The following is a 25073-nucleotide window of genomic DNA, read 5'->3' on the forward strand; positions in this document are numbered from 1 at the left end:
AAAATAGTGAATATAAACTATTTTTTGAGACTTTAAGCCCCACTTAAGAACTTTCAGTTTTGGTTGATTTTGCCAGTGGACCAAAGTGGTAGTGTTTTGCCAGAAGGAAGACCACATTTCCCATAAGGAGTCGCGCATATAGCTTCAAATTGACATGATGTCTGCTCTAAAATTGGCACAGATTACAAACATTACGTATATAATGGCTATGCTGATCAAAAAATTATTTTGGATCGCGCTACAAACATTACGCCACTACCAAGAATGTATTGGGGCGGATGCAGGTCCGAAGCAAAGAACGACTAGCGGGAGAGTTTTTTCAACGGAAGTAGTGTGGAACTACCAAGCTGGTGGCTATTTATTGTTACCACGCACATTTCCGATAGCTAACATCAAAAGTCACTTACTAGTTTAGCAGGAAGAGAGGCAGCATCGACCGAAAACCACACCTAATTTTTGAGCTCATGCCAGCGAGTGCAAACCGAGCCAATGTTGATCCTTGACTGTCCTTTTTCCTAAGTAACCTCCTTTTTCTTTTTCTGTCTCCTCAGACAAAACTTTTCGTTTCTTTTGTTTTGCAGCTCCGGCCATTATAGCAGTAATCGCACATAGGCGTTCTTCTTCTTCTTCTTCTAGTCTTCTGGCAGCACTCAGGCGTCGCATCGACTTCCGTCTTTTTAACGAATGGGTAAAGGGGGGAGTGACGTATGCCGTAAAGCAAGTCAGCACATTAGTAGTTTTTTGTGCGGCGACAGGGTTAATGCCACCCTCCACAAAGTTGCTAAGTGCCAGTGAGAGCGATACAGACTCCCTCAGGCCATGTCAGAGGTGCCATTCAACGAGCTGCAAGTCGATGTATCATCCCAAAAGTTGCGAAAATATTTTATGAATGTTGAAAAAGTACTTAGTGCTGCTTTAATACAACAAAATCGAATTTAAAACATTTGTATGCTCAAACAACACTTAAAACCTTTAGTATATCAGTATGTGGAATTAAATTATGGAACGGATTAAGCAAAGAAATCAAACAAAGCACCAATATGATTCAGTTTAAGATACTGTTCAAACTACAAGTGTTCACAAAGTACACAGAAAAAGAATTATGATGAACATCAAGCGCCCCCCGCGACCCCGAAGGGAATAAGCGGTAGGAAATGAATGGATGGTGTATCTTGAACCCTGTTTTTTCCTTTTATTTTATTGAGACAAAGATTACTTATTTATTTAATATTTGTATGCTTACTATGGCATATTATTTATTTATTATTTATTTGTTCACTGTTCTGTTACAAACAAGGAAATTGGATAAAATGTATATTAAAGCTAAAGTTAAAGTTAAAGTACCAATGATTGTCACACACACACTAGGTGTGGTGAAATTTGTCCTCTGCATTTGACCCATCCCCTTGATCACCCCCTGGGAGGTGAGGGGAGCAGTGGGCAGCAGCGGTGCCGCGCCCGGGAATCATTTTTGGTGATTTAACCCCCAATTCCAACCCTTGATGCTGAGTGCCAAGCAGGGAGGTAATGGGTCCCATTTTTATAGTCTTTGGTATGACTCGGCCGGGGTTTGAACTCACAACCTACCGATCTCAGGGCGGATACTCTAACCACTAGGTATATGATATGAAAAGGGGTAGGATTAAATAAGCTCTGTTTCTTCCTACTCCTTTTTGGACGTGCTGTAATGAAACAACTGGAATTGTGTGATGCATCACATTGTATCGTATGCATGTTCAAAATAAACTGAACTGAACATCCCGAAGACCCAATAAACCACATAAAAACTCACTTAATGTAAAAATTTGGCTACAGTAGGAACAATTATGGGCTTTACCTTTCATAAGATGAAATGCTGTTAACAATTTAGACATTTACATTAAAAATAGGAAAAAATATACAATAAAATAAAAAATGTCACCACTTTTGTCATCCCCGCGGTTGTTTCCATCGAACTCAATAAACATGCCCTTTGTGTATACATCCATTCATCCATCCATTTTCACCACTTGTCCCTCTTGCTGTACAGCTAATTGTTTGCTTTACTGCACAAATGAATCAAAATTACTTAAAAAACAATACTTCAAACATCATTTTTGATCTCTACATGAAAGCAGGATAAGCAGTCTCTAACTTACATTTGGACTGATACATTAAACTATTTTGCCTCCTCCGCTACGCCTACTTACAAAATAGGTTGTCTCATTACCTTTAATGATCTCCTCCCAAGACATGCATTGCAACTGAATGCTGAACAGTGTTCTACCTCAGAGTGCACACAACACAGTCAAAGCTATTGTCAAAACATATTAAACAGTGTGGTAGTTTTATATTGATCCTGTTGAGAGACCGACTGAGAGGTACTTGCTGTTATTATCTCCCAGGGGCATTTATGTTGAAAGCATTTGTATATTTTTATTCTGTGGAGTGGAAATCACACTACAGTGTGGTAATTGGGTCTGTAGAGGCTTCCTTTGACTTAAGTGTATATTCATGCATGCACATAGGACACTCTCTGGAGAATTAATAGATAGGACTGCTGCTTCTGTGTTATGTGTTTTATGTTGCACGATTGCACCAAAAAAAATCCTAGTTTGTGAAACCGTTCTCTAACAATGGAATTAAAACTATTCTGATTCTGATTATGCTGAATGTTGTTTTGGTGCCTGGAATGCACCTACCTCTAGTTCAGACACTCTTGTCTGCAAACAAGACACATTCTTCATCTCCTCCTGAAGCTGGACTTTGACTTTAAGAAGGTCCTCTGCAACATTCTAATTGGTGAAAGAAGCACAAAGATGAGATCATTTAAAGGGGAATCTACATTTAAAACCATTCCATGTTAATATGTATTGGATATGCTTTGATGTAAATTTAGCTCCACAGTCACATTTTAAAGCTTGTGGAGGCGTTCTCAGACTGCACATAAAACCAAGCTCCACTCTCTCCAAAAGTTTTATAATTTATATTTTTTTTAAGTAAACCGTTTAAACATATATCTTGAAGATGAACGTCAAGGCTATTTTTAAAATAAACTTCTTGAACATTATATAGATTCACCCGGTCACAACATTAGGTAAGCCTGCACACTAAAAATAGCGGTTGTCACTGAATGTCACACGTCTGTGTTATTGTGTGCATGCAAGATTGGATAATACTTAATCTATTACCTTTCCTTGTTTCCTCAAACTCAATGGGCTTAATAGATTTACTAAATGTAGCCAAACTGCAAAAACCCTGCGGGCAGAGGCATCCTAAACTGGGTGCAGGCTAACCCTAACCCAAATGCATGACGTTTTGGCATTGTTTAAGTAAAGTGAAGTGAATTATACTTATATTTAGGCTGGATTTACACTACAATGATACAATTCAAATTGATTCAAAACTAAATCGCATGGTTTTGATATCCTCAGTTAATAATCGAGGAGCTTTATCTACCTCTGCGTTCGCTTTAAAATGTTGGTTGTACTATCTACACATCTACAGTTAGAGCATTTACGTTAGGTGCATTTTAAGACTAAATTACCTTCATCTGGACCTGGTGATTCATGTTCTCAGAGCTCATCTGAAACTTCAGAGCCTCCATTTCCTCTTGACTGGCATCCCTGAGGGTCTGCAGCTGGCTGCTGCTCTTCTCCAGCTGCTCTCGAAGTTCTGCGACAGCTTCAGGAAGTTTCTCTTTCTTTGTCAGCTCCTCCTCCAGTCGGTCGTTCTCCAGCTGCAACCCGCCCATGCAATCCTCCAGGCGCTCTACCTCATGCCTCAGCTCTTCAAGGGCGGCGGCGTCGTCCGCCCAGTGCTTTTTGGCCTCCTCTTTCTCCGAACTCAGCTTGCAGATGGTCATTCCCAGCTCGGCCATCTCGGTGTTGGCCCTGTGCAGGCCATCTCGCGTTTCAGTGTTCTCCAGGACGAGTCGGTTGTTTTCGGCTTTCAGGGCAGACAGCTCCTCTCGGAGGGCGGCCACAGAGAGGGACAATTCGGCATTGGCGGCCATCTCTCTGTCGCGTTGCTCGGTCAGCGCCTCTTCTCTCCTTTTGCTCTCCAGTAGCTCTGCGACATGCTTTTGGTTCAGCGCTTCTGTTTGGATTTTAAGATGCTCGGTCAAAGTCCTGAACTCATCTCTTTGGACTTCTGTCACATCCAGCTGTGCTTGGGACTTCAGCTTCTCCTCCTCAGATCTCTGCAACTTCACCTTGAGGTCTAAGATGTCTGCCTGGAGCCTGGACACTTCTTTCATGCTCACCTCCAACTGGTCCTCCAGCACAGTCAGCTTGACAGTCACCTCCTGGTTTTCCTTAGCCTGAGCGGCGCTTGTCTGCAGCTGACACTTCTCCATGGCCTGCTTCTCAGACGTAAACATTTCTATCATTTCTGTTTGTTTCACACAAGCGGCTTCTGCTTTTGCCTTTGCTACCTCCAGCTCTTTCTCCCTGACCTCCAGAGCGCTCAACTTGGACTTGACCTCTACAAGGTGCTCCTCTTTACTCTCAAGGTCCGCCTCCACAGCTCGGAGTTGCTCTTGAAGGCCGTCTTCGTTCTTGCGTGAAGCTCCTAAGCTCTTCTCTAGTTCCCCGATCTGCCCGTGAACATTCTTCAAGTCGGCCTGCATGCAAAAGAGAGATGCTTTTACTGTGTCCTGCTCCTCTCTGAGACTCTGGTTCTCCTTCTCCAGCTGCTTTGACGTAGCCTCCGAGAGCTTGGCAGCCATGTTGGCCCGCTGTAGACTCTCTTCCAGTGTGCGATTCTCCTCGCGCAGCCCTTTTTCTTTCTCCCCCACTGTCATCTCGGCGTCGTCCAGTTGTCTTTGTAGCTGTTTCTCAGAAGCCCTTAGGGATGCTAACTCACCTTCAAGGACTGCCTGGCTGTCTGACATCTCCTTCTTTAGCTCGTCCTTTCTCTTAGCCGAAGTCATCAGATTCTCGTTTAACTCCATGAGATTGGCACACTGTGTCTTGTAGTCCTTAACTTTTGCGTTTTGCTCTCGACTGCAACACTCCAATCGCTGGAACTCCGAGGAGAGTTTGTCTCTCTCTGAGCTCAGGCTTCGGTTCTGGGTTTTATGGAGTTGCAGTTGTTTGCTGCTGGAGGTTATCTCTGCCTCTTTTTTCTCAAGCTGCTGCTTTAGAGCAGTGATGTCTTTTTCTAAAGTCTCTCTCTGACTGCTAAAACTCTTGCAAACTTTCACCTGGTTCTCCTGTGCCTCTCTTTTCACCTTTTCTGCTTCTTTCTCCTTCTCCTCCAGAGATGTTTGGCAGTCCTGTAGCAGCCTCTGTATGTTGCCGGTCTCCTTTTCCCTCAGCGTCAAGGCGTCCTGCAGCACTTCAAGCGAATTGCGCTGCTCCTCTACTTTGCTCTCCAGCTTGGCTTTGTCCTCAGACACAGATGTGAGCAGAGCTCTGAGTTTTGTTTCACACTCTTTTGCAGCACCATCCTTCAACCTGAGCTCCTGCTCAATCCTTTCTGTCTGCCTCTTCTTTTCCTCAGCCTCGGCAACGGCCTCCATCTTGCCCTTCTCTGCATCCTTCAACCTGTCCAAAAGCTCATGTATCTTTTGCGCTGAATCAAAATGACTGGTCGCCTGCTGGCCCTTCTCACTCAGCGCGCCATCCAACTTGGCCAGCAGCTCAATATTCTTCCTCTCAGTGGTTGCTAACTTTTCCTGGAGGCGGCACTGTTCAGCTTCTCTGGCTTTTTCCCCAGTCCTGAGTTTCTCCACCTCCCGGGAAGTCATCTCCTCACGCTCTTGCAGAGCCGTGAGCTCTCTGTGCAAGCCTTGTTGCTCCTCTTGTGCAGCCAGTGATGAATCTAGCTGTCTCTGGAGCGCCACCACTACCCCTCTGAGCTCCTCAGATTCTCCTCCAAGTTCCTGCACTTGATCCAGGAGTTCCCGCTGCCTCAGCTCCGACTGGTCCAGCTCCAGGCGGAGGTCTTCCACTGTGCTGACGTCCTCACTGCAGGGAGGCAGGGAGTCGTTCAGGTCATTCAGCTGACCCTGACCGTAGTCCGGGCTGGCGAGGAACTCTGATGCTTGCTATATGGTTGGAGGAGGACAGTTGAGTGAGATGGATTTATGGAAGCAATAAAAAAAACATGTTCAGTGGAACATCTAAAGCAGATTCTTACAAAAATATGCCTCGAAAGTCGCAGCATACCACGCAAAAGTTCCATAAAGAAAGCGGAACCTGTATATTTAGCTTTTTGTGCGATTGTTTTCAACATTTACTGTAAATGCTCCAATTTTATGGTGGGGCGTTACATGGAAGCAGGCGATAATTAGAGGTATTTTGAAAACTTATTGTATATATAAACAACGTCTTTCTATTTGTGTTGGCCCTGCGATAAGGTGGCCACTTGTCCAAGGTGAACCCTGCTTTACGTCCGAGTGCAGAGGGGCAAGCGGTAGAAAATGGATGGATGGATTGCATATACACAATAGAACAGCTTACTTGATTTTTTTACTTTAATAACGAGTCAGACTGCATGAGAAAGTGAGAAGGAAAACCTAGCTCTCCTTAACCACAGGTTTATTACAGTTTATAACACAGCAGCAACAGAACCGAGGTTTTAATCGCAGTAAAGATCTCAGCAACTAAAGCTCTCCTGCGCTGGTGTCAAGCCCGGACAAAAGAAATTTGTGAAGGACGTGGTTGAGTTACGTTTTACACTTGGCCAAAATAATAATCACCATTATTATTCACGATTGATGTGGGATTTACAATACTAACTGTGAACAATAAAACACTGAATATTGAGAATATATGAACGTTGCTCTTCTACTGCAGACCACCTCCTTGATTGACATACGGTATTTTATAAATCGAGCAAGACCAACAAAGATGCAGCAAACAAGCCAAATATAGATGCAAAGGGTAAAAAACATCCACATATTCGATATATCACTGTTCTGCAGAACCTTGCTGTAGAAATCTGCCTCTGTCTGACACTCGCTGCTCTGTAAACAAGCCCTGCCCACTCTGCTCGTGTCTCGTCTGCATGAAGCAAAGTTTCGTATGTCATTAAAAAGTGCAGATTCTAACCATTGGAATCATTTATATAATTAGAAAATATCCAGCGGGCCGCATTGAAATGTTAATTATGTTGTATTATGCCAAGGTAGCCTATTAATTGCCTTTTTTATGCTGTTTTGCAAGACCCGTGTCACGAGACTTCAAACTTGGCACCTCATTGGCTGGTTCTGACACAGGATCGATTGCTTCAGGCTTAATTTACCGGAAGCCCGTCTTGCTTTTTGAAGCAGCTAATTTTTCAACACTGAATTTTTCAACAATTATTTTTTATACACTGGATTTAGAATTTTTTTTTACACTGAATTTTTATACTCTGAATTTTTGTACACTGAGTTTTTATAGACTGAATTTTTGTTAAATTAAATTGTCAGTATACAGTAATATGATGTAAAAAAATTAAGTTCACAAAATTGAAACGCAAAAAAATCAGTTACATAAATTCAGTGTAAAAAAAAAAGCTTTGGTAATAAAGACACAAATTAACCTCCATACTTCAAGTGGCTTCAATACGAGCCGCTGCTGCTCCTCTGCTGCCGCGGCTGCGAGAATGCTTGATTTGATTTGCTGCTTTTGAAATGTTAATACCTTCGCTAATCACACTCATTTAATTGTGGCAGCCAAAATCGTGATTAAAATGTGATTAATCATGCAGCCCTATTTTAATGAAATATTGCAACAAATCATTTGTAATTTTTCCTCTGGAAAAAACTGTCAGCTCCGTCGCCAGAATTTTATCGTAAAATGTACATAGTTTTTTTTTTTACAGCATATAACTGTAAATGGAATGGAAAAAGAGTGCCACTCTTTGTTTTTTTTGCCAAAAAATTCTGGAGACTGCGCTGCCATTTTCTTACCGTTAAATCTATTGATAGTACAGTTTATTATTGTAAATGTAAATATAGTCTCAATGTTTTTTACAGTAAAATTCTGGCGAATGAGCTGACAGTTTTTCACCATAAAATGTAATGGGAATTTGACACTGTACAATTTCATGGATAACTTGCATTGAAATCATAAGTTAAGCTGATATTTCAGTATTTCTTTTTATTTTCACAAACAAATGTTTTGGGACGTACAATAATATATTTTGTTGCATTAGATAATGTTAATGTTTAAAAGAAATGCAATTTCATGCAGTAAATGTATTTTTTGTCCAAATGGAAAGAACAAATACATTCAGTAAGAAAAGATAAAGTACTTAATTGACAAATATTACTTCCAGGCTTTTGCAGGCCACATAAAATTATGTGGTGGACCAGATGTGGCCCCCGTGCCTTGAGTTTGACACCTGTGTTTTAGAGGTTCCACTGCACCACTTAATCACACCACTTACCTGGGAGTAACTACTGGCCAGGCTGTTAATACTGGAACTGCGACTGGGCGGTTTCCAAGTGTGCCCTGGTGAGCTTGCGCCTCCCAATGTCCTCCTGTTGGTCACGACAACATTCTACATTAACGTACAAACACTCAATTCCTGTCACATGCATACGATGCAAGGTGTTTACCTTGCAAACGTGGGCCAGGAGGCATCGAGGTCATAACCTCTGGAAGCCACATCAAAGTGGACCTCATTGAGCTCGTACAAGTGATTGATGATATCGACACTGAGGTGCGGCTTCAAGAAAGGGCTTCGAGCGTAGTACCAGTCACTGTGGGGGAAAAAAGTCACAAATGCCAACAAAAACCTACATTTTCTCAGCACGAGAGAAATAAAGACTTATTCAATTCTAATTTATTGTATTCTAACCAGGGTTATTATATTATAAAAAACATTATTTACCCTGTGACTCTTTGGTTCATGAGGCACTGCTGCAGCGTGTCAGCCAATCGCTGATGCACCAGGGAGTAGCGAATAAACGCTCGGCCCTTCCCAACCGGCGTCTTCAGCTATTGGAGAGGTGGGGGGAGGAAGAAGAGAAGCAGCTATGATAAAAATGAGAAATTATCCTGTCGGCTAACATTCATATGGTATTATTCCACATGACTTAATGCTCAAACATGTCATCTATTTTGTACACAGTCAAACTGATTGATATGATTTGTTCTTGTGATATAAAAATTTTGATTCCCTAATGGGAAGACATTCATTGACTGGCAACTTTTAATTGCTTCTAAACTGCTTATTAACATGCAAGCGCGACACTGATTATACTTGCTTAGAGTGCAATGAGCCTTAATAAAGCTCTTCATACCTCCGATATGGATTTGACGAAACGGATGCCGTCATTGGCGCCTTTGATTTTAGCCAGGCAGTCAGTGAAGTAATCCCAGTAATCTTTCTTTGTGCCGAGAAACGTTGTCTTCTCCTTCTGGTCAAACTGAAAGACAAGAGGACATAACTAAACGTGAAAGAAAAGTGTACTTGCTAATAAATGTTTGTTTAGTGTTATGTGTTTCTACAAGTTTTCTCTTCCTCAAGTACATTGATATCGTGTTGTATCCTAGCTGGGGTTTTTCCCGATACATCAGAGCAATTCAGATAAATTGTTGTGGGGGCCACACTTCCAAAAAGCTAAGTATATATCGTCAAAAGGCTCTGCTACATATTATATTAAATATTGTGCGTGTTTGTGTAGTGTCCGTGGATGCGTGTATGTCCATAAGCCTCAGATGTTGCTTTGTCTGTCTTCACGATCTTGGTGCCTCATTTCGCATTCTGTCGTGGCGATAACACAGCAGGTTGCTATGGAAACAACTGTGATCTTAGTCTAGAACAAAAGTCAACAAATCGGCAGATGTCAATGAGGGGAAAGGGTAGTTAGGAATGTCAGAGCGGCTCACTGCGGAGATTTTTGATTTTTTTCTTTTTTCTTTGTCCTGTCCAGCTACTCAGGCAAAACATATTGTTGATGTAGATGCCCATATTTGCTGTACAGATTTACTTTACAAAAGAGAAGTGTGGGATACTTCTCTTGTTGCCTTATTTGTATTTGACTTTATTAAATGGATTTAGCTTATTATTTGGCGCAGCCGGACCGGAACAGGAGGGGATAGAAAGAGAAAAAAAGGAAGACATAGGGGGAAATTGCGGGACAAGAGGGGGATAAGACAGAGAGACAACAACAACAGAATAGCATCAGCAAATACGATATGTACAAATATGATACGAAAAGTGGCAGCAAAGAAGCAGTTAGTGAAGTAAATATTAATGCCACAAAAATGACAATCAGCATTATTGCACTACAAATGGAGCAATAAACAAACCAATAGAAATAGCACTATTCAAAATGAATAACAATACAATTGTTTTAAATGCAACAATACATGTATGTAATGATAACTTGAAATACAAAAGAAAGCAGACAAATGGAGGCGAAGATAGAGAAGCGAACTATATTAACCTTGTAGATTGTTATGGTACAATAACTTAAACTTTGTCAGTGTGCCATGTGTTACCCAGTTTCCCCTAGGGGAACAACGTTAATATATGTTTGATGAAACGTGATTATATGCATGACTGTATGTATGCATATGTACAGTATATGTACCGTATTTTTCGGACTATAAGTCGCAGTTTTTTTCATAGTTTGGCCGGGGGTGCGACTAGGGATGATACTCGAAACCGGTTTTCCCGGTTGTTCGATAAGAAAAGAACCGAGTCCTCGGACTCGAATCCCTTTTTGAGAACAGGTACCCGTTATCGAGACCACTATAGTAAAGAAAAAGAGTTGGTTCTTTATTCGAATCCCTCAGAACGAATCCCGTCCCGACCAGAAATGCTCCGTGTGACATCACAAGAAATGACATCACGTAGCTCAGTCATTAGGCGCAGATGGCGAAAGCAGGAAAAAAATGGACGGGAAAAAGTGCTCCAAGGTGTAATAAAAGTTCAAAACAAAAGGTATAATCCAATGAATAACTTTACTGAGAGATTTGAGCAGGGTACAAACATGACGAACACTTTTACGACCAACCGGAAACATAGCAACCAGGCTGGCAACGCACCTCCTTTACGGCAGCTGTCGCAACGTTCTTAAAACAACCGCAGCACATACATATATATATACACAACATAAATGACAAGATCTCCCTTTTTTAACTTTTGTTTTTCTTTCCTTGTAAACAAAACAAAATCACACTGTATATGTGTTGTCTGTCTAATTATAAATAATGCAGACGAGGCGTGTTGGCTGAGTTCTTGACGTTTACTTTCACAGCGTGCTCATAACCTCATTCTTAGCTTAGACGACATGCAACAACACTTTTCGGGGCTACCGCGCATGCTCGTCACTCCCGTTGCATGCTGGGTAGTGTAGTTGTTATATTCCCTAGCTCATAGCATCTTTCCCCCTATAAAGAAATAATGTTAACTCAATAAAGTGTATTTCTTTTTTTAGCTTTAACTTTTCATTTTTTAGCATTGTAACCACATTTGCAAACAACTTTTCTCTTAATAGAATTTTCTTTCAATAAAGAAATAAAGTGCAAAAATGTCAAAGCATCATAACAAACAGTTATGTCAAATAGCAGCAGAATTGCACTTTTTGGAGAGCTGTATTATTTTCAGTTTTGTGCCCAAGGGACTGATTTTACTTAACACTATATTATTATTTATACACCTATAGTGATCATAGAGACAGGTTGTTTTTGTGTTACTGTATATATTTGTTTTTCTGAAAAATCCCACTTAATATACTTTGGGTAACAACAGTCAATATTTATTTATTTTATTTTTTTAGGGGGGTAACAGTCAATATTTAATTATTTATTAGATTAAATTGTTTTCTTATATAATAAAAGTGAGCTTTTGTTAAACCAAATATTGTGTGTTTTTTTTCCATATACAACAACCTATCTGGACTCGATAAGACAATCGATAAGGAATCGGTTCGATAAGAGGATTCAATAATAGGCTCGAACTCGATAATTTCTTATCAAACATCATCCCTAGGTGCGACGTATACTCCGGAGCGACATGTGTAAAATTATTAACACATTACCGTAAAATATCAAATATTATTTATCTCATTCATGTAAGAGACTAACCGGATATCAGCAATCGTCACACACACACGTCAACCAATGAAAATTCGGCGGAGGCGGATCATGGCAGAAGTGCATTGTGGGAAAAGAAGATGCTACCTGCTACGGTACTACTTCCACCATTTCAACATTGCCGGTAACTTATAAAAACAAAGGGCTGAACAAAAATGGCACCGAAAAGGAAATCATATACTGCAGGTTACAAGCTGGAAGTAGTGAAATACTGTATGCAGCAGGAAACGGCAATCGAGCAGCAGAAAGAAAGTTTGGAGTAAACGAGAAACTTGTAAGAGACTGGCGAAAAGCGGAGGCTACTATTACTGAAATGAAGAAAACTAAAAAAGCTAATCGCGGGCTAAAAGCTAGGTGGCCACAGCTCGAGGAACGAATTCACAAATGGGTGCTTGAACAACATGCTGCCGGGAGAGGCTTGTCAACCATACGGTTGCGTCTCCACGCCCAGGTAGTTGCCAAGGAGATGAATATAAATGACTTTGCGGGAGGACCTTCTTGGTGTTACCGCTTCATGAAGCGACACCGAGGAAGAAGATTTCATGGGATTTAGCGATTAGGAGTGACAGATTGTTTTTTTAAACGTATAGCATGTTCTATACGTTATAGTTATTTGAATGACTCTTACCATAATATGTTATGTTAACATACCAGGCACATTCTCAGTTGGTTATTTATGCGTCATATAACGTACACTTATTCAGCCTGTTGTTCACTATTCTTTATTTATTTTAACTTGCCTTTCAAATGTCTATTCTTGGTGTTGGATTTTATCTAATAAATTTCCCCAAAAAATGTGACTTATACTCCAGTGTGACTTATATATGTTTTTTTCCTTCTTTATCATGCATTTTCGGCAGGTGCGACTTATACTCCAGTGCGACTTATACTCCGAAAAATACGATATATTTGTATATTTGTACAGTGAATGTGCGTGTGGATGTATGTACCGTGAGTGTGCATGTATACACTGTATTTGTGTATGTATGTGGGAGCGTAGGTATCTATGTATGTGGGTAAATACCAATGTATGTAGGTGTTGATGAATGAATATACGTATGTGTGTATATATGTATATATAATTGTGTGTATGTATGTGCATTTGTATGTACAATATATCTGTCTCCCAGTGTGTGCGGGTGTCAAAGTACGGCCCCAGCCACCCAGAGAGCCTAACCGAAATGAAATTGAAATAAATCCGGTTGTCTTATTTTTTTTTTAAAGGCTTAAGCTGTTTATCATAATTATTTTTATTTGTGCTTTATGTACACTTGTAGTTTGAACAGTTTCTCAAACTGAATCATATTAGTATTAGTTTGTTTTCCTTGCTAATTCCATTACATAATGTAATTCCACTTACTGATATGCTGAAGTTCTTAAGTGTTGTACAGGCATACAAATGTTTTAAAGTACTAGTAGAGTGGAAAAACAAGTTGACTTAATATGCTTAATTGTGTTTCATTGTATCCATCAAACCTCAACCACCGGTCCGTGACGCATTTGCTACCAGGCCGCACAGAAACAATAATTAATTTATCAACTACGGCATTTTTTCCAACTTAACTTTTGCCTGTCCCACTAAACACACCAATAAGCTTGTTAATGGATGTATATTACAACTCCTTTGTTATAGTACATGGGACAATGCACATTAATGCACATATACAATGTTAATGTGCCAGATTGCAGCCAAAGGTTAATTTTTCATGCTAATTTTTTTGCTGTATTTATCTGCCACATGTAGAAAGCTGGTCCATGAAAATAATGCTTACATTAAATCGGTCCCTGGTGGAAAAAAGGTTGGGGAAGTTGGAACCCTGCATTAAAACCATATCCAATTGTATTTACAATCTACAACATGTGTGAAAACACTGTCTAAACATCACAAAATGCCACAAATTCAGTCAGCCATTTTGAATATTCCACTCCCGTCTTCGGTAATTTCCATAGATTGATGTAACTGTTGTAACGCAGGGGTGTCCAAACTTTTTCCACTGAGGGCCGCACACTGAAAAATCAAAGCAAGCGGGGACCATTTTGATATTTTTTATTTTAAAAACCAATACAAATATATGTATAAAAAAGATACATTTAGGCCTCCACTCAGACTTGATCCCGGGGACCCCAAAAGGTTTTGGTAAAAAAAAATATTGCAAATGTGTCATTATTTAGTATTATTATTATTATTATTTATTCAAGGTTTAAATCTCTAGATCAACATTAGGTCTATCTGTCAATATAACGCTTTTAAAGATTTAAGTTGTATGCCATTTTTGTCAAGGAAAACCGTGTTTTTTTATGGAAAAAAACACAAAATATGCAATATTTTCCCCCAATAAAATTTTTAAGTGGAATATTTGAGATTATATAATAATTGGAGTCTTAAAAAGGTCAATAACTCATAACAACATTGATTGTAATTCATTATTTTTTTGAGCAATAAACGTTTTTTTAAATGACAACCAAAAAATATGCAACATTTTTCCCCCAAAATATCTTAAAGTGGAATATTTAATGTGAAGTAAATGGAGCCTTGAATAGGTCAATAATTCATAATGACATTGATTTTGATTCATTATTATTTTTTAAAGAAAGAAACAGCCTGCATGGCAGCTTTGTGTTATTAGAGTAAATAATGTAACATTTTCTTGTTACATTTCACCTGTTTGCTCTTTTATACCACTTTTTATGTTTTTTGTTTTTTTCATCGTATTTTTAGAATGTGCCGTTAAAAAATTACCTGCGGGCCACAAATGGCCCCCGGGCCGCACTTTGGACACCCCTGAACGCTTGTGCACTCTGACCATAGTATCAGATCAGTCATACTGGAAATACGCAAGAATTAGAGAGAGATTTGCTGTCATTCACGATCCTTATTCAAGACATGAACACATACTGTATGTTTTTTTTAATGTATTTTTAAGTCGTAAATAAATACATTACAAAGCCCAATAACAAAGCAGTCAATGGAGGCTCTCTGTTCAGCCCACAAAACCCTCTAAATAACCATCCAAAACCCGCCTACAATATTCTTTATACATAGCGTGACCTGAATATTAACCAAATATTAGCAATGTTACTATTATAAGCGCTAAGGCAGACCGACTATATTTAAGCGGCGGATTGATAACACACAGCTCAGTAGCCCTCTGCTGCTTTACTGTGACCCAGCAGTGATGTTCTGCTGCTCCCGCATCACTGCGTCTTGGCTAGTCAAAGTTATTCTAGATTATCAATCAATCAACCATCAATCGAAGTTTACTTATATAGCCCTAAATCAAGAGTGTCTCAAAGGGCTGCACAAGACACGACGACATCCTCAGCTCCGATCCCACATCAGGGCAAGAAAAAACTCAACCCAACGGGATGACAATGAGAAACCTTATAATATTATAAATCACGCCTCTCATCTGAATATTCGGAGGATTTAGCCATAAATCTAGAAGTTGTTCATCTGTGAGATTCAATTCATACCCGAAGATTGAGACAAACTCCACACAACCGAAGACAGTGTCTGCAGGGAGACTTGTCCTTGTTAACCCTTCGTGTGCATCATGATTAATTATTCATATAAACGGGAAGATAGACATCCTATCAGTCGTCATCGCAGTAATAGCAGACATTGTACAGTAAGCTATCGTTTTATTATGTCTGTAGTTTGTATTTCTTGTTTAGCACTTAGCAATACTGCTACATGATCCTTAGTGTTTCACTAAAGCTGGATCTGTTTAGCAGAGCTTCTAAAACTTGTAGCCCATCCTCCTTACATTCAGGATCAACAATATAAGATTATGGATCATATTTTTTCCCAAAGTAATCGTTGTTGGCTCTTGCAAAGTCTGCATGATTTGCATTGTTGTTGGTGATGAAGGGATCTGTTATTCCTACCTCTACGTTACGCGATGACATGTCTGGCTAGCTCATCATGTCTGAAAATGGCTCGGAAATCTCTGTGAGACTGATACTATTATGATCATATCTATTTACTCGCCAACTTTGGAAGTCTTTCTGTGTCATACGTCAGATATATACGATAATAGCTTCAATGTAGGGGCAACTTGCTTTTCCACTCTCCTGGTACTTTAAATTAGATTTTCCTCTAAGGCTATATTTCTGGGCGTGGTTGGGGGCGTGGTTAAGAGGGGAGGAGTATATTTACAGCTAGAATTCAGCAACTCGAGTATTTCATATATATTTCATATAATATATATATATGTATGAAATATAGGGATGATACTCGAAACCGGTTTTCCCGGTTGTTCGATAAGAAAAGAACCGAGTCCTCGGACTCGAATCCCTTTCTGAGAACCGGTACCCGTTATCGAGACCACTATAGTAAAGAAAAAGAGTTGGTTCTTTATTCGAATACCTCGGAAGGAATCCCGTCCCGACCAGAAATGCTCCGTGTGACATCACAAGAAATGGCGTCACGTAGCTCAGTCATTAGGCGCAGATAGTGAAAGCAGGAAAAAAATGGACGGGAAAAAGCGCTCCAATGTGTAATAAAGTTCAAAACAAAAGGTATAATCCAATGAATAACTTTACTGAGAGATTTGAGCAAACACATGAAGAACACTTTTACGACCAACCGGAAACATAGCAACCAGGCTAGCAACGCACCTCCTTTACGGCAGCTGTCGCAACGTTCTTAAAGCAACCGCAGCACATACATACAGGTATATGACATCTCCCTTTTTTAACTGTTGTTTTTCTTTCCTTGTAAACAAAACAAAATCACACTGTATATGTGTTGTCTGTCTAATTATAAATAATGCAGATGAGGCGTGTTGGCTGAGTTCTTGACGTTTACTTTCACAGCGTGCTCATTCTTAGCTGCCGGGTGACGATATGCAACACTTTTCGGGGCTACCGCGCATGCTCGTCACTCCCGTTGCATGCTGGGTAGTGTAGTTGTTATATTCCCTAGCTCAGGGGTCGGCAACCTTTACCACTCAAAGAGCCATTTTGGCAAGTTTCACAAATTAAAGAAAGTAATGGGAGCCACAAAATTTTTTTTAAAATTTAAAATGAAAAACACTGCATACAATTGTGCTATGTTAACTAGGGGTCTCCGACACACGCACCGGCACGCACTTTAATGTGGAAATTTGATGTTAGTGCAGCCCGCGAGGTTTGAATGAATGGCGCTTGATAGCGTCATACTTGCCAACCCTCTCATTTTTCCCGGGAGACTCCCGAATATCAGAGCGTGATGACACTGCATTTGGCGCCCTCTACAGCCTGCCCTAACAGTGTACCTGCTCGACCACACGTAGAATGCAGTTTCAGCTTGCTCACGTAAGTGACAGCAAGGCGTACTACCTCAGCAGCCACACATCTTACACTGACGGTACCAATACCCAGAATCCCATGCAGCCCTAACTCTTCCGCTCAACCAACGCACGGAGAGGGGGGGGGGGTTGATGGAGTAACCGGGCTGCAGCCAGGGGCACTTGGGTTGATGTGTGGGGGGATTTGGTGGTAGCGGGGGTGTATAATGTAGAACGGAATAGTTAGGGCTGCAATGTGTTTTTCATTCTTTTTTGGTGTGGGTTCACAGTGTGGCGCATATTTGTAATGTAACAATGTTAAAGTTGTTTGATACGGCTACCGTCAGTGTAAGCTGTGTGGCTGATGAGTAAGTATGCTTTGCTGTCTCCTGTGTGTGCAAGTAATAACAACATGCAGCATGTGGTTGGACTGGCACGCTGTATGTAAATGCTATAGAGGACAATTACTGCAGTGCAATTAGGGCACGCCCTTTATTCAGTAATTAGAGTGTAAATAGGTTTATTATTTCCCTGGGAGTAATCTATGAGAGACACTGAGATCCATAAGTCTCCTGGGAAAATCGGGGGGGTCGGCATGTATGTAGCTGAGCCGCATCAGAGTGGTCAAGGAGCCGCATGCGGCTCCGGAGCCGCGGGTTGCCGACCCCTGCCCTAGCTCATAACATCTTTCCCCCTATAAAGAAATAATGTTAACTCAATAAAGTGTATTTCTTTTTTTAGCTTTAACTTTTCATTTTTTAGCATTGTAACCACATTTGCAAATAACTTTTCTCTTCATAGAATTTTCTTTCAATAAAGAAATAAAGTGCAAAAATGTCAAAGCATCATAACAAACAGTTATGTCAAATAGCAGCAGAAGTGCACTTTTTGGAGAGCTGTATTATTTTCAGTTTTGTGGCCAAGGGACTGATTTTATTTAACACTATATTATTATTTATACACCTATAGTGATCACAGAGACAGGTTGTTTTTGTGTTACTGTATATATTTGTTTTTCTGAAAAATCCCACTTAATATACTCAGTCAATATTTATTTATTTTATTTTATTTTTTTAGGGGGGTAACAGTCAATATTTATTTATTTATTAGATTAAATAGTTTTCTTATATACCAAAAGTGAGCTTTTGTTAAACCAAATATTGTGTGTTTTTTTCCATATACAACAACCTATCTGGACTCGATAAGAGAATCAATAAGGAATCGGTTCGATAAGAGGATTCGATAATAGGCTCGAACTCGATAATTTCTTATCAAACATCATCCCTAATGAAATACTTAACTTTCAGTGAATTCTAGCTAGCTATATATACATACATATATATATACATATATATATATATATATATATATATATATATATATATATATATATATATATACATATATATATATATATATATATATATATATATTTTTTTTTTTTAAAAATTTTATTATACATATAAATAAAAGAAATACTTGAATTTCAGTGTTCCGGAGGCTATCCAGTAGATGGCAGTATTGTCCTGTTTAAGAGTGTCACAACATTGCTGTTTACGGCAGACGAACTGCTTTACGGTAGACGAAAACGTGACTGCTGGTGTTGTGTGTTGTTACCGCGCTGGGAGGACGTTAAAGAAACTGCCTAACAATAAACCCACATAAGAAACCAAGAACTCGCCCTCGATCATTCTACAGTTATAACGTGATTGGGCAGGCACGCTGTTTATATCGTGGGAAAGCGGACGTGAAAACAGACTGTCGCCGCTGTCCCCACTCAGGTCCGCATGGAGCTAGAGGGGGCGTGGCCTCCAGCTCCGGCTGAATTCCGGGAGATTTTCGGGAGAAAATTTCTTCCAGGAGGTTTTCGGGAGAGGCGCTGAATTCCGGGAGTCTCCTGGAAAATCCGGGAGGGTTGGCAAGTATGCTTTAGGGTCTAAAATGTTATGTAGACGAAAGTGGTCAACCATGTATTTTGAAAACTTGATGAGTCGGTCGTCAAAAGTGGGACAGACTTAAGCGGGTTGCTCTCTCCTTCACCAAATAGCTAACATGGTTAGGAATAAAGATATTACATACAATATGCTAATCTGTATGACATTATAACTAGCTTTTTTATGATCAACTGCAAATGCTAGTCAAATGTCCACTCCACAATGAATCCTCTGCAAAATGCTAGTCGCTCCAAAAATTTGGATTGTGTCGTTCACAGGTCGGATTTGGTCCGTTCGCTGCCAGTTAAGTATCTCCGTATACACACCTGTAGCAGGTACTCCAGTTTATAAGAGAATTTATGCAGGTTGGTGCTGTCATCTGTGATGGGCTCCCCGCTTTCCTTGTACTCTTTGGCAAGCTCTGCAACAGAGTCTGCCATTCAAAAGAAGAAGAATTAAAGAATGTCACAAATTAAAGTGGTAGCACCTAAATCTGACATTCATAACCTATAACCTAAGCACTTATATTTGTAGTCTAACCTTTCTGGGGGCCCTTTTCTATTGTTTTTAACTACTTGCTTTGTATCCAACGCAAAAACTGGAAGGACTCATGTGCTGGGTGTTGTCTCAGCACTCGATGCTTGTCTGGCTGCTTGCTGATACACACATCCAGCACAACACTTTTCTGGATATCAGTCAAAAATAAGTTTTCTCTTTTTTCTTGATAAAAACAGCTCAGGTCAGATGATACCACACGCATACAGGCAGAAGGTCATAGTGTGACAGTAAATCCTCTGATAGCTTCTCTACAGTCACACCATGTCAGCCAACAACTGTGCGGTCACTGGGTGATCTATTCACATACGCACGCACACACACACACACACACATATATATATACCGTATATATATATATATAAAGCTAGTGTCTTACCATGTAGATCTCTGATAATCCTCTGGAGCTGGCTCTCCCCAACCGTAGCCCCGGCAGCCATGGTGGCCCCACCCGTCTCTCCTTGGCAACCAAGGGGTGACGGGGTCACGTCCAGTCTGCTGAATCAGAAAGTGACGAAAGAGTGTACAAGAAAAAGACTAGCTGGAATATTAAGTTATCCATGCAGTTATGTTAAGTAAATGGTGTCTAACGACATACACTACCGTTTAAAAGTTTGGGGTCACATTGAAATGTCCTTATTTTTGAAGGAAAAGCACTGTACTTTTCAAAGAAGATAACTTTAAACTAGTCTTCACTTTAAAGAAATACACTCTATACATTGCTAATGTGGTAAATGACTATTCTAGCTGCAAATGTCTGGTTTTTGGTGCAATATCTACATAGGTGTATAGAGGCCCATTTCCAGCAACTATCACTCCAGTGTTCTAATGGTACAATGTGTTTGCTCATTGGCTCAGAAGGCTAATTGATGATTAGAAAACCCTTGTGCAATCATGTTCACACATCTGAAAACAGTTTAGCTCGTTACAGAAGCTACAAAACTGACCTATCTTTGAGCAGATTGAGTTTCTGGAGCATCACATTTGTGGGGTCAATTAAACGCTCAAAATGGCCAGAAAAAGAGAACTTTCATCTGAAACTCGACAGTCTATTCTGGTTCTTTGAAATGAAGGCTATTCCACAAAATTGTTTGGGTGACCCCAAACTTTTGAACGGTAGTGTACATTGACTTCCCGATGTGCCTGAAGAGTAACTGTTATGGTAGTTTCTTCTTCGTGGCAAAATTCTGATTTCTTGTCATCGTAAAACTGTAATTCATTTAGAGTACATTGAATAAACATGTAAATTCCATCAGTTTAATAGGGGATGTAACTGTAAAGTAAGAGGTCCTTCAAGTTCACTCACACATTTGACCTTTATGACCAAAAACCTTCCTAAAAACTCAAGAGTGACACACAATCATTTCTGTGACAAATCAACATCAAAGAAAATGGTTTTACTACATGCTTAACTGTGTTGGGACGCCGTTATTTTCGGCGGTAACTAGTAGTCTAACGCGTTATTTTTTATATTCAGTAAATCAGTTACCGTTACTACATGATGCGTTACTTTACGTTATTTTTTATGTAGGATCAGTTAAAAAATTAGAAGATCTGAATGTGTTTTATTGGAGAGCTGCAGTGTCGTGCTTCTGAATCTTCCTGTGTCACAATGGGGAGAAGAGGCGCGCTGTGTTTGTGTGTGTGTGTGTGTGTGTGGGGCGGGGGGCGTGTCTGTGTTTGCTAACAACAAGACATCATGGCGGAGCCAAAGTCGAGTTTCTTAACATGGAGCTATTCTCACTAATTTTATTTTGTCGAGCACAAAGAAAAGAACATTTTAGTTAAATTTAAGTTGTCAAAGATCCTATCCACTGCCCAAAACAGCAATTCAAATCTGCTCAAACACCTACAAAAGCCACATGCTTCGACAAAGCTGGTAGAGAGAGACACAGACTCCAATGCCACTTCACCTTCACCACCACCTAAGATTAAGATTAAGATTAAGATTAAGATTAAAGTACCAATGATTGTCACACACACACTAGATGTGGTGAAATTTGTCCTCTGCATTTGACCCATCCCCCTGGGGAGCAGTGGGCAGCAGCGGCGCTGCGCCCGGGAATCATTTTGGTGATTTAACCCCCAACTCCAACCCGTGTTGCTGAGTGCCAAGCAGGGAGGTTATGGGTCCCATTTTTATAGTCTTTGGTATGACTCGGCTGGGATTTGAACTCCTAAGCAACAACGGCTGGATTTTAACGGAGGGACTGCTAGCCAGGATAAAATTGATAGAGCCATTGCAGCGTATGTGGTAGAAGACATGCAGGCTATTTCTACAGTGGAGTCACCCGCTTTCAGGCAGCTAATTAGCATGATACCAGGCGTCAAATGGCACGGAAAACATTTTCCAAGTACCTGGACAGTGAGTACATAAAAATGGAAAGCGAGCTAAAGAAAACGTTTGAGGGGCTGGACTACATCTCGACGACCGCAGACATTTGGTCTGCCCAGGTTTACAACTATGTTGTGACATGTTGTTATGTTGTTTGTTACTTATGTATGTTATGTTGCAGCTATTTCAAATACATTTCTCAATTTGTTGTGGCCTGAAATAAATTGGCCCTTTGAAACATATCTTTGTGTGTTGTATGTAGACCACATTGCTTAGCCGAATTCAGTGATGCAAATGCATGTCGAGTTGATCAACAGATTGTATTATTCTCCAGTGCAATAACAGTACTGAAATGAAGGCTAAAAGGGCATTAATGGGAGGCTTAAAAAAAGAAGAAAGTAACTAAAGTTACTTTTCACAGTAACGCATTACTTTTTGGTATAAGTAACTGAGTTACTTTTGAAATATAGTAACTAGTAACTGTAAATAGTTGCTGGTTTTCAGTAACTAACCTAACACTGATGCTTAATTAAATGAGGAAAAAAAGTAATGCCTTCTGTTGGACAAATGTAAATATTAAAACTTGAAGTCAGTCCAACTTGAAATGAAAGCCACATATGTAACACAAAGGATTGTGTGAGTTTATGTTGAGATACACTTGGAATACAATTTGGCATTTCCAAGTGGAACTGTATGTCAGGGTTTGTGTATAGTATAGTTTATTATTCTTCGGTCAATCGTCAACAAAATAAACAGTTGTACATTTATAGATTGAAAATGAAAATGTTGCAGACCGAAAGGGTTTGGGCTGAAGTTGAACACTTATTGCGCCTAACCCTATAAACAATGTCAAGTGCAAGATGAACTTCCGAAAATTATGAAATGTCCTTTGTACAACATATCATAAATACACCTTGTACACAACATAAACACAGTTCAATTATATACACAGTAAAGGCATGTAAAATATCCTTGTACACGTGTTAAACCTTTGTACCAATTTATATACTATATACAAACAATTATACTTCCATTATTATTTATATCCCACATTTAGTATTTTAATTAACATTGATCATAGTATTAACTATTGTGTTGATTCAAGAGAGATATATTTTTTCAAGACATTGGTCTTAAAGTGTTTTTTTAAATGTGTTAATGGAACTGGAACATTTTAAGGAATCATCCAAGCTGTTCCACAGTTGTAGGTTTGACATTTTAGAAAAATGCAGAAAACAAATCAATAAGTCAATCAAAGTTCATTTATATAGCCCTAAATCACGAGTGTCTCAAAGGGCTGCACAAGCCACAACAACATCCTCGACTCAGATCCCACATCAGGGATAATACACTAATAATTTATAGTAAATAATACTTAAATACCATGCAATAAAAAAAGACAAATTTCACCAATATTAATTGAACACATCCAAAATGGATCTCTTCAGGGTTTAATGGAGGTTGCTTGACCTCCAGTTAAAATGAATGAACCATAAATGCAGCTGGGATAGGCTCCAGCACCCCCCGCGACCCCAAAAGGGACAAGCGGTAGAAAATGGATGGATGGAAACCAGGAAGTAGGTTATTTGAGCCAACTGATCCCGTGACTTCCAGAAACTGAAGCTAAAGCTAGTTTGGGGATGGTTAACGAAAGCATTTTAGGACACAAAATACGATATAAACATTAATAGTTAAGTTGAGAGGACGGTTATACAACAGCTCTAATAATCCCCACATTTTACTACACAGCCCATATATTAATAATGGCACTTTTAGACTGTTGTTGCGATTTGTTGCGTTAGCTTAATGCTAGTTAGATTAATCTTTGGTAAGGTTTTTTTATTCAAGTTTGAGTAAGATATTGGACAACTCAGCACACATTAAGTGTCTTTAATGACATTATTGGATGTAGTTGTTAAAGCTAACAGTCACAAAGGAAAGAAAAGACGTCTTACACATGACGAGAGTGTCGTCGCTGTGAGCGACTTAAGTAGCACAACACTTGCAACTTTGACACTCGGGAAGCATTTCAACACCACGGACACCAACCGAGACACTATTTCGAAACTTTAAACATTCGTATAAGCGAGATGGGGAATTAAAAACAAACTTTAACATACTTGTCAGCAGACGAGTCATGTCCATAACAACCCAGCTGGTCTGTGGGATCACGCACGCTTACGTGATTGACACATCCTATCGTCCAATCACAAGCCGAGACTTAGTATTATCCACTCGCAAAACAGGCGGGCTGTAAGAACTAGCAAGGGTGGTTGTCGATACAGTGTAAACACTGGTGTCATGTGATCGCTGTCATTGTGAAACTATGGGCGTAATGATAGTTTAATAATAGTTTTTTTAAATTAATATTACAATAAGTATTGTAATAAGTCATGTTGAAGAGATTGGGGAATATTATCTCCTACAGCAAAGCAACATAAAATAACTTTTTGTATGTATATTGTAAATACTATATGTAATGTTTTTTTGGTCAAATCTAGTCTGAACTAGACTTAGGTTGGTCAGACCTAGTCTGAAGTAGACTTATATTGGTCACATCTATTCTAAATTAGACTTAGATCAAATCTAGTCTAAACTAAAGTTAAGATTGGTCCGATCTAGTCTGAACTAGACTTAGGTTGGTCAAATCACGTCTAAATTAGACTTAAATTGGTCAAATCTAGTCCCAACTACAGTTAAAGATTGGTCAGATCTAGTCTGAACTAGACTTAGGTTGGTCAGATCTAGTCTAAAGTAGCCTTATTTTGGTCAAATCTAGTCTGAACTAGACTTAGGTTGGTCAGATCTAGTCTAAAGTAGACTTATATTGGTAAAATCTAGTCTGAACTAGACTTAGGTTGGTCAGATCTAGTCTGAAGTAGACTTATATTGGTCACATCTATTCTAAATTAGACTTAGATTGGTCAAATCTAGTCTAAACTAAAGTTAATGATTG

General features: G+C 39.6%; 1 protein-coding gene across 2 annotated transcripts in view; it reads right to left on the bottom strand.

The window, feature by feature from the left end:
- Positions 1-24304, bottom strand: part of fyco1a (FYVE and coiled-coil domain autophagy adaptor 1a) — a 43875-nt gene extending 19571 nt beyond the window's left edge. Inside the window, exons 1-9 of one of the 2 annotated variants that reach the window (XM_062039372.1) lie at positions 24238-24304; positions 20162-20280; positions 19554-19660; positions 9221-9346; positions 8809-8915; positions 8534-8677; positions 8362-8455; positions 3527-6031; positions 2682-2774 (exon numbers count right to left, since the gene is read on the bottom strand). In XM_062039372.1, the coding sequence (XP_061895356.1) occupies positions 2682-2774; positions 3527-6031; positions 8362-8455; positions 8534-8677; positions 8809-8915; positions 9221-9346; positions 19554-19660; positions 20162-20222 (3237 nt within the window). In that variant the 5' untranslated portion in view covers positions 20223-20280; positions 24238-24304. The remainder of the gene's footprint in view (positions 1-2681; positions 2775-3526; positions 6032-8361; positions 8456-8533; positions 8678-8808; positions 8916-9220; positions 9347-19553; positions 19661-20161; positions 20281-24237) is intronic. The other variant, XM_062039373.1, reaches the window with a different exon arrangement.
- Between the last annotated feature and the right edge of the window lie 769 nt (positions 24305-25073).

Source organism: Entelurus aequoreus, linkage group LG27, assembly GCF_033978785.1.
Source record: "Entelurus aequoreus isolate RoL-2023_Sb linkage group LG27, RoL_Eaeq_v1.1, whole genome shotgun sequence".
In the NCBI taxonomy this organism is placed as follows: domain Eukaryota; kingdom Metazoa; phylum Chordata; class Actinopteri; order Syngnathiformes; family Syngnathidae; genus Entelurus; species Entelurus aequoreus.